At 36.9% G+C, this 10,085-nt stretch overlaps 1 protein-coding gene across 1 annotated transcript; it reads right to left on the bottom strand.

Moving 5' to 3' along the window:
- Positions 1-6,863: 6,863 nt before the first annotated feature.
- Positions 6,864-7,792, bottom strand: LOC129627470 (olfactory receptor 2AK2-like). Its single transcript, XM_055546918.1, is given in 2 exon segments — positions 6,864-7,274; positions 7,277-7,792. Coding segments are annotated over 2 exon segments (927 nt in total).
- Between the last annotated feature and the right edge of the window lie 2,293 nt (positions 7,793-10,085).

The raw sequence follows: 10,085 nt of genomic DNA, 5'->3' as shown, positions 1-10,085 counted from the left end.
TAGCCACCCAATCATAAAATTTTGCTTCCTGATAGCAGACAGTCTAAAGTAAAACATCAGTTTTAAATCCTTCAACATCACCTCAGTTCAGTTCAGTCAGTTCAGTGGCTCAGTCATGTCCAATTAATTGCAACCCCATGAACCACAGCACGCCAGGCCTCCCTGTCCATCACCAACTCCCAGAGCCAACCCAAACCCATGTCTATCGAGTCTGGTGATGCCATCCAACCATCTCATCCTCTGTCATCCCCCTCTCCTCCTGCCCTTAAACTTTCCCAGCATCAGGGTCTTTTTCAGTGAGTCAGCTCTTCACATGAGGTGGCCAAAGTATTGGAGTTTCAGCTTCAACATCAGTCATTCCAAAGAACACCCTGGACTGATATCCTTTAGGATGGACTGGTTGGATCTCCTTGCAGTCCAAGGGACTCTCAAGAGTCTTCTCCAACACCACAGTTCAAAAGCATCAATTCTTCAGCATTCAGCTTTCTTTACAGTCCAACTCTCACATACAGACATGACCACAGGAAAAAACATAGCCTTGACTAGACAGACCTTTGTTGGCAAAGTACTGTCTCTGCTTTTGAATATGCTATCTAGGTTGGTCATAACTTTCCTTCCAAGGAGTAAGTGTCTTTTAATTTCATGGCTGCAGTCACCATCTGCAGTGACTTTGGAGCCCAGAAAAATAAAGTCTGACACTGTTTCCACTGTTCCCCCATCTATTTCCCATGAAGTGATGGGACCAGATGCCATGATCTTTGTTTTCTGAATGTTGAGCTTTAAGCCACCTTTTTCACTCTCCACTTTCACTTTCATCAAGAGGCTCTTTAGTTCCTCTTCACTTTCTGCCATAAGGGTGGTGTCATCTGAATAACTGAGGTTATTGATATTTCTCCTGGCAATCTTGATTCCAGTTTGTGTTTCTTCCAGTCCAGCATTTCTCATGATGTACTCTGCATATAATTTAAATAAGCAGGGTGACAATATACAGCCTTGACGTACTCCTTTTCCTATTTGGAACCAGTCTTTTGTTCTATGTCCAGTTCTAACTGTTGGGTTTTTTTATGAATTCTTTCCAATTTTATTTTTATATTTTTAAAATTTTATTGTATATATGGATATAGTTGATTAATGGCTTTCCTCGTGACTCTGATGGTAAAGAATCTGCCTTCAAACTAATACAGTTATGTAAAGTTTAAAAAAAAAAAAAAAAAAGAATCTGCCTTCAATGCAGGAGATTCAAGTTCAATCCCTGGGTCAGGAAGATCCCCTGGAGAAGGGAACAGCTACCCACTTCAATATTCTTGCCTGTAGAATTCCATGGACAGAGGAGCCTGTGGGTTACAATCCATAGATTGCAAAGAGTCAGACACGACTGAGTAACTAACTTTTTCAGTTTTCATAGTTGGTTTACAATGTTGTGTTAGTTTCAAATATATAGCAAAGTGATTCAGATTCGTTTCCCATATATGTACAACAAAGTATTCAGATTTTTCCCATATATTTGATTATCTATTTTAATAGATAATAGTGTGCAGTAGTGTGTAGATGTTAATCTCAAGCTATTAATTTATCCCTCCCCCTGACCTTTCCCCTTTTGTAACCATATATTTGTTTTAGTTTTGTTTTGTTTTACTTTTTTGCCATATTTTTCTTTATAGAAGTATTGTTGATTTGCAATGTACAATCTCTGCTAAACAAAGTGACTCAATTATACACATATATATGTTCTTTTTGAAAATATTTTTTATAATTTCTTACTATTAATTAGTTAAATTTTTTATTGAAGGATAATTACTTTACAGAATTTTGCTGTTTTCTGTCAAATCTCAACATGAATCAGCTATAGGTACAACATATATCCCCCATACTGCCTTATCCCAGGAGACTGGATATAATTCCTTGTGCTGTACAGTAGGACATTGCTGTTTATCTCTTCTAAATGTAATAGTTTATTTCAACCAACTCCAAACTCCGACTCCATCTCTCCCCCTGCTGCTGCTGCTGCTAAGTCGCCTCAGTCGTGTCCGACTCTGTGCGACCCCAGAGACGGCAGCCCACCAGGCTACCCCATCCCTGGGATTCTCCAGGCACGAACACTAGAGTGGGTTGCCATTTCCTCCTCCAATGCATGAAAGTGAAAAGTGAAAGTGAGGTCCCTCAGTCGCGTCCAAGTCCCAGCAACCCCTTGGACTGCAGCACACCAGGCTCCTCCGTCCATGGGACTCTTCAGGCAAGAGCACCAGAGTGGGGTGCCATTACTCCCTTGGAAATCACAAGTCTGATTTCTATGTCTGAGAGCCTATTTCTCTGTTATAGATAGGCTCATTTATGTCATATTTTAGGTTTCACATGCAAATGATGTTATATGGTATTTGCCTGTCTTTCTGACATACTTCACTTAGCTTGGTAATCATTAGTTGCATCCATGTTCCTGCAAATGGCATTATTCCCTTCTTTTTAATGGATGAATGGTATTCCATTGTATTACATACCCCATCTTAATCTATTCATCTGTCAATGGACTTTTAGGTTGTTTCTGTGTCTTGGCTATTGTCAGTAGTGCTGCTATGAATATAGGGGTGCATGCATTTTTTTGAATTATAGTTTTATCTGGATATATGCCCCAGAGTGGAAATGTTGGGTCATATGGTAATTTTATTTTTAGTTTTCTGAGGAACCTCCATAGAGTTCTTCATAGTGGCTGTCTCAATTCGCATTCCCATCAATAGTGTAGGAGGGTTCCTTTTTATCCACACCCTCTCCAGCATTTATTGTTTGTACACTTTTTGATGATGGACATTCTGACTGCTGTGAAGTGATATCTCACTGTAGTTTTGATTTGCATTTATCTAATAATTAGTGATATAGAACATCTTTTCATGTGCCTCATGGTCTTCTGTATGTCTTCTTTGGAGAAATATCTGTTTAGATCCTCTGCTTATTTTTTCATGAGTTTACTTATTTATTTTATATTGAGTCACATGAGCTGTTTGTATATTTTGGAAATTAAGCCCTTGCCATATGTCTACAAATATTTTCTCCCTTTTCATACATTGTATTTTCACATTTTAAGGGTTTTCTTTGCTATGCAAAAGCTTGTACATTTGATCAGGTCCCATTTGTTTAGTTTTGGTTTTATTTCTTTTGCTTTGGGAGATGGATATAAGAAAGCATTGGTGTGATTTCTGTTAGAGAATGTTTTGGTTATGCTCTCTTCCAGGACTTTTATGGTGTCATGTCTTATGTTTAAGTATTTAAGCCATTTTGAGTTTATTTTTGTGTATGGTATGAGGGTGTGTTCTAAATTTCATTGATTTACATGCAGCTGTCCAACTTTCCCAGCAACATTTGCTGAAGAGACTTTTTGTCATTTTATATTCTTTTTTCCTTTGTAAAAGATTAATTGACCATAGGTGTGTGGGTTTATTTCTAGGTTGTCTATTTGTCCCATTGATCCATATGTTTATTTTTGTACCAATATCACAGTTTTGATTACTGTAACTTTGTAGTATTGTCTGAAGCCTGGAAGAGTTATGCCTTCTGTTTCCCCCTTCCCCACAGAATTGCTTTGGCAATTTTATATCTTTTATGAATCCATACAATTTTTTGGATTGTTTTTGCTAGTTTTGTGAATGTCGTGGGTCATTTGATAGGGATGTCATTAAATATGTAAAGTGCTTTATATAGAATAGCCATTTTAACAGCATGGATACTTCCAATTCAAGAGCCTGGGATATCTTTCTATTTTTTGAATCCTCTTTAATTTTCTTTATGTTTCATCCTCCTCAGCATGTAAGTCTTTCAATTCCTTGTTGTTGTTGTTGTTATTGTTGTGTGTCAGGGAATGTTTAACAGGAGGATTCCTACGTTCTGTTTCTCATAAATCCTCTGTTCCTTATCGGCTTCTGCCAGAGGCGAGTAGAACTGTGCAGCTCTCAGGACTGAGGTCATTGTGTGAGACAGGCTTGGGTCTCCTTTAGTAAATGTTCTCTTTACAACAAAACTGCTTAGTCTCGCCCCCCTTTTTCTTGAGATATGGATTGTCTCTTGACCTTGTGACCATTATTATCCCTTGTTCTCTTGGTAACAGTTACCTTACGTTTGGTTTTCTTTATCATTGTAAAAAAAAAAAAAATTCTTATACTACATCCTATATATACTCACAGAAAAATCATTAAAGCACCTTTGCTCCATCAGAGCTTGGGTCCCGTGTCTTTCTTTCTCTCTCTCTGGCTCTCTCTTTCACGTTCTTATCATCTACTCCAGACCGCCAGGTCCTGTTCCATTAAAGGACCCCAACAGTTGTTAACTGGCCGAGTCATGTCTGTCTCTTTGTGACTCCATGGACTGCAGCAGGATAAGCTTCCCTGTCCTTCACTATCTCCCTGAGTTTTTTCAGTCCTATGTCCATTAAGTCAATAATGCCATACAACCAACTCATCCTCTGCTACCCCCTTCTCCTCCTGACCTCAATCTTTCCCAGCATCAAGATCTTTTCCAATGAATCGTCTCTTTGTATCAGGTGGCCAAAATTTTGGCGTGTCAACTTCAGCATCAGTCCTTCCAATGAATATTCAGAGTTGATTTCCTTTAGGATTGACTGGTTTGATTTCCTTGCTGTCCAAGTGACTCTCAAGATTCTTCTCCAGCACCACATTTCGAAAGCATAAATTTTTCAGTGCTCAGTCTTCTTTATGGTCCAATTCTCAAATCCATATATGACTTTTGTAAAAATCATATTGTTAGACTCATAAACTGAAAATCACATAAGCAATTCACCAAATAAGCAATTAAATTTGTACTTATTTAGCTGTATAGTATTTTCTAATTGTTGTAATTGATGCATATTTTTGTACTGTTGCTCACCAAGTTTTCCTGGAATTTTCAATTCTACTTTTCTTAGGAATAGGTGTTGCATAAATTATTTAAAATATTTGGTAACTCATCTCAGGAGATAAGAAAGAGAGAAATCTGTAGAACTTGAAGGTACAAATAAAATTTATATCCTTAATATTATTAAATAAAATAAAGTTTGGAAAATGGGAATGTTAATGATAATTAGTACTGCATTTGGAACCATACAATTTTGAAAATGTTTTATTTTAATACAAGTGAATAAAATTCTCAATATATGTTTGTATTTCTAAAATAATTATCCTATAAGTCATCACTATGAAATATTATTGAATATGATTTACTATCATATAAATAAAAATAATATGAACTCTTGAGAAGAAAAGGATGAAATGGACAAATTTCCTATCTCATTCATGAATACAATGCTCCTCCAGCTTCATGCTCTCCCAAGTGAAGAATTCAGAGGACTGCTGAGTGCTGAACTATCTCTCTGGACCAGTTCAGTTCAGTTCAGTTTAGTTCATTTGCTCAGTTGTGTCTGACTCTTTGCAATCCCATGGACTGCAGCACGCCAGGCTTCACTGTCCATCACCAACACCTGGAGTTGACTCAAACTCATGTCCATTGTGTTGGTGATGCCACCCAACCATTCCATCCTCTGTCATCCACTTTCCTCCCTCCTTCAATCTTTCCCAGCATGAGGGTCTTTTCAAATGAGTCAATTCTTCACATCAAGTGACCAAAGTAATGGAGCTTCAGCTTCAGCATCAGTCTTTCCAATGAATATTCAGGACTGATTTCCTTTAGGATGGACTGGTTGGATCTCCTTGCAGTCCAAGGAACTGTCAAGAGTCTTCCCCAACAACACAGTTCAAAAGCATCAATACTTCAGCTTTCTTCACAGTCCAACTCTCACATCCATACATGAACACTGGAAAAACCATAGCCATGACTAGACGGACCTTTGTTGGCAAAGTAATATCTCTGCTTTTGAATATGCCATCTAGGTTGGTCATAACTTTCCTTCCAAGGAGTAAGCGCCTTTTAATTTCATGGCTGCAGTCACCATCTGCAGTGATTTTGGAGCCCAGAAAAATAAAGTCTTCCTCTGTTTCCCCATCTATTTCCCATGAAGAGATGGGACCAGATGCCATGATCTTAGTTTTCTGAATGTTGAGCTTTAAGCCAACTTTTTCATTCTCCTCTTTCACTTTCATCAAGAGGCTTTTTAGTTCCTCTTCACTTTCTGCCATAAGGGTGGTGTCATCTGCATACCTGAGGTTTTTGATATTTCTCCCAGCAATCTTGATTCCAGCTTGTGATTCTTACAGCCCAGCATTTCTCATTGTGCACTCTGCATATAATTTAAATAAGCAGGGTGACAGTATACAGCCTTGACGTACTCCTTTCCTAGGATAAAGTATATTCCATATGCTTTGAATGCGTGCTGGGTCTGTCAGTCATATCTGTCTTTGGCGACACTATTGACTGTAGCCTGCGATGCTCCTCTGTATATGGGATTCTCCAGCCAAGAATACTGAATACTGAAGTGGTTAGTCATTTCCTCCTCCAAGGGATCTTACCAAACTTGGGATGGAACCCACATCTCCTGCATATCAGCAGGCAGATTGTTTTGCCACTGAATCACCTGGGAACCCCATGCTTTGGATCCCAGGTATTAAATGTCCCATTCAAAATATTCATAATATGAAAACATTGGATTAAAAGGGTTGAATTTTATTGTGTTCAAAGTTAAATAAGTTGGACAATACAGTGTTTCTCAAGCCTCTATATTGAAAATTCATCTAGTTACAATTACAATGCTCAAGGAAATTCTGATATCAGGAGTAATAAAGATTTTTATCACTTTTTCCCTTCATAAACATTTCTTAGGTTTCATATATTACTATGCAGTTTTTATTATCATTTACATATTCCAAGACAGTATTTTAAGCACAGCTTTTTTATGTTATTCAGTCTCAGTCAATAAGGAATTCCTACAGTCATATTTTCTGCACACATACTTTCCTCAAGGCCCTTATAACTTCTTTATTCCTCAGGCTGTAGATAAATGGGTTCAGAAGAGGTGTAATAATGGTATAAAATACAGCTACGATCTTGTCCTCTTCCGGGGAATGCAAGGAGTGTGGCCTTGTATAGGTGGAGAGAGTGGTTACATAGAACAGACTTGCCACAGTCAGGTGAGAGGAACAAGTGGAGACAGCTTTTGTCTGCCCTTTTCCTGAACTCATCTGGAATACCACAGTAAGTACACAGGCATAGGAAGCTAAAATGGCCATGAAAGGTAACAACAGAATAATAAGTCCACTCAGGAGTATTGTATGTTCATACTGAGAAGTGTCCTGACACACTAACGGCAACATGGATGGAACTTCACAGAAAAAGTGATTAATAATCGAGATCTACAGAAGGGGAGTTGAAATGCATACAAGGTATGTATTAAAGAGTTGATGGAACAACCGGTCCATGCACATGTGATCATGAACCAACAGATCTTCTTGCTCATGAGTACAGGGTAATGTAAAGGGTGACAGATGGCTACATAGCGATCATAAGACATGACACCAAGAAGAAGAGCTTCAGTTCCACCAAGGACCAAGAACACAAATGCTTGAATCTCGCAACCAAAAAATGTAGTGGTCTTACTATTGGACAGAAAGTTAGTTGCCATTTTGGGCACAATGGTAGAGATGTACATCATGTCAATGAAAGAGAGTTGACTGAGTAGGAAGTACATTGGAGTGTGGAGTCTGGTGTCCAATTGAATGAGAAGAATCAGTATGATATTCCCCATCAGAGCCACTGAAAACAGGATTGCAATGACAGCAAAGAGAACGGTGTCTATTGGGCCATATTGGAAAAAACCAAGAAGTATAAAATCTGTTTTGACACTTTGATTTCCTGTTTTCATGACTTAAATAAAAATATAAAAGCAGACCATATCTGAGAATTCCATGTACAATATTGACTTTCCTTAAGAGAAAAAAGTGATGATTATAACATGTGAGAAAATGTTCTTGAATCACCTTAGGGAATATATCTTCCTTTAGTCAATACACTGAATCTGTTTATTAAACTATAGAGACTTAACAAATTACAAAATACCAATAAAGGTTTTACATCATGTAAAGTTCAACATATTTTGATAATAGCAATAAGATAAAAATTTAGGTGATTTTCCAACATAAGTTATTTTCTTCCTTTTAAAATATCATCAAGGGGATACACTGAAGTTTTGTTTTCTTGTTATAAACCTAGTCTTCTACTCAATTCACTCTATAAAGTAATAAAAATTTGGTTAAATACACTATAATGTTAAATGTTTACTGTGTTTCTCTATTTTGAATTTATATTGGCTGTGAACTGGCATGAAGAGAATGATAACGTGTATTGCCTTTCTAATCAATTTGTCATCATTTAGTCACTAAGTCACATGCAACTCTTGCAACACCATGGACTGTGGCCTGCCAGGCTCCCCTGTCCAAGGGATTCTCCAGGCAAGAATACTGGAGTGGGTTGCCATTTCCTTCTGCAGGGGATACTCCTGACCCAGGAATCAAACCGGGTCTCCTGCATTGCAGGCAGATTCTTTACCAACTGAGCTACTAGGGAAGCCCCATAATTCTAATCAATTAGTGTTTATGATTCCTATGAATGTAAAAGATATTTAATGAATTAAGGAAAAAATAACCAGACATAAGGAAAAGTTTGAGAATGAATTAAACATAAACTTAACACTGACATTAACTTTGAATCAAATAACATGATAAAATGATTAATTCAAAGCTAATGAATTTAAATTTTGCCTCTTATTTTCTCAAACAAACCTGACCTTTAAGTATTTGCAGAGCAAATAATATCTTATTAGCTCCTTGCTTTTAAAATGGATAAGAAAGCTGTGGTACATATACATAATGGAGTATTACTCAGCCATTAAAAGGAATACATTTGAATCAGTTCTAATGAAGTGGATGAAACTGGAGCCTATTATACAGAGTGAAGTAAGCCAGAAAGAAAAACACCAATACAGTATACTAGCACATATATATGGAATTTAGAAAGATGGTAACAACCCTGTATGCGAGACAGAAAAAGAGACACAGATGTATAGAACAGTCTTTTGGACTCTGTGGGAGAGGGAGTGGGGATGATTTGGGAGAATAGCATTAAAACATGTATAGTATCATATAAGAAACGAGTCACCAGTCCAGGTTCAATGCAGGATACAGGAAGCTTGGGGCTGGTGCACTGAGATGACCCAGAGGGATGGTATGAGGAGGGAGGTGGGAGGGGAGTTCAAGATGGGAAACATGTGTACACCCATGGTGGATGCATGTTGATGTATGGCAAAACCAATACAATATTGCAAAGTAAAAAAAAATAATAATAATAATAAATAAAATAAAACTGATCAAAAATAAAATATTTAATAAAATTACAAAAAAGTATAGTAAATGTTCCTATCATTTGTTGTGTATCCTTATGATGGACACAACACACCGATATTTTCTGAAACTCTAAATGTAAGCCAAACTGATTTTCTCCACCTAAAGTTTACAGCTATTCTCTATCATGGCTGTGCATGACTGCCAGGAAGTCCACCTGAGGAACTGGGAGAGATGTAGCAAAAGTAGACTGAAACAAACATGTGTTAATAACAGGCTGTTATGCTAAGAAATAATAAGGATATTAGGTTAGCAATGAGAAAAGGTGAGTAAGTGAGAAACATTAGGCAGTTTGAGAAAAGCTTGTATTAATTTATAAATATGTCATTAAGAATACAAGAATTCATGTATAGCTACTTTTCTATTTCTTACTTAAATTACCATGAAATATGTCTGATCACAAAAAGAAATGCATATATAATAATTGTATCAGCCTATAAAGAGAAATAATAAATGTCTCAGATATATCTAAAATTATCTGCATATATAAAATAATATTTATACATAAAATGTCTCCCATGGTTGCAAAATCCTGACAAGAGGGAAGTATATATTAAGGAGGCACCTGAAATAGCAAATAGAAAGTTAATAATCAGACTTTCTCTCACCTCAGATTCCAAAGACAGTATGCACTGTGATAATTATTAAAAATATTGAATGGTATAAAATCTTCTCTATAAATTAAATAAATTGATTTGGGGCCATCTATTATTGATTTTTAAAAATCCACTTGATAGACGAAGGAAAAATGCCACAACA

This window comes from Bubalus kerabau, chromosome 1 (genome assembly GCF_029407905.1).
Source record: "Bubalus kerabau isolate K-KA32 ecotype Philippines breed swamp buffalo chromosome 1, PCC_UOA_SB_1v2, whole genome shotgun sequence".
Classification (NCBI taxonomy): Eukaryota; Metazoa; Chordata; class Mammalia; order Artiodactyla; family Bovidae; genus Bubalus; species Bubalus kerabau.
This window is presented reverse-complemented; position numbering and strand designations above follow the sequence as displayed.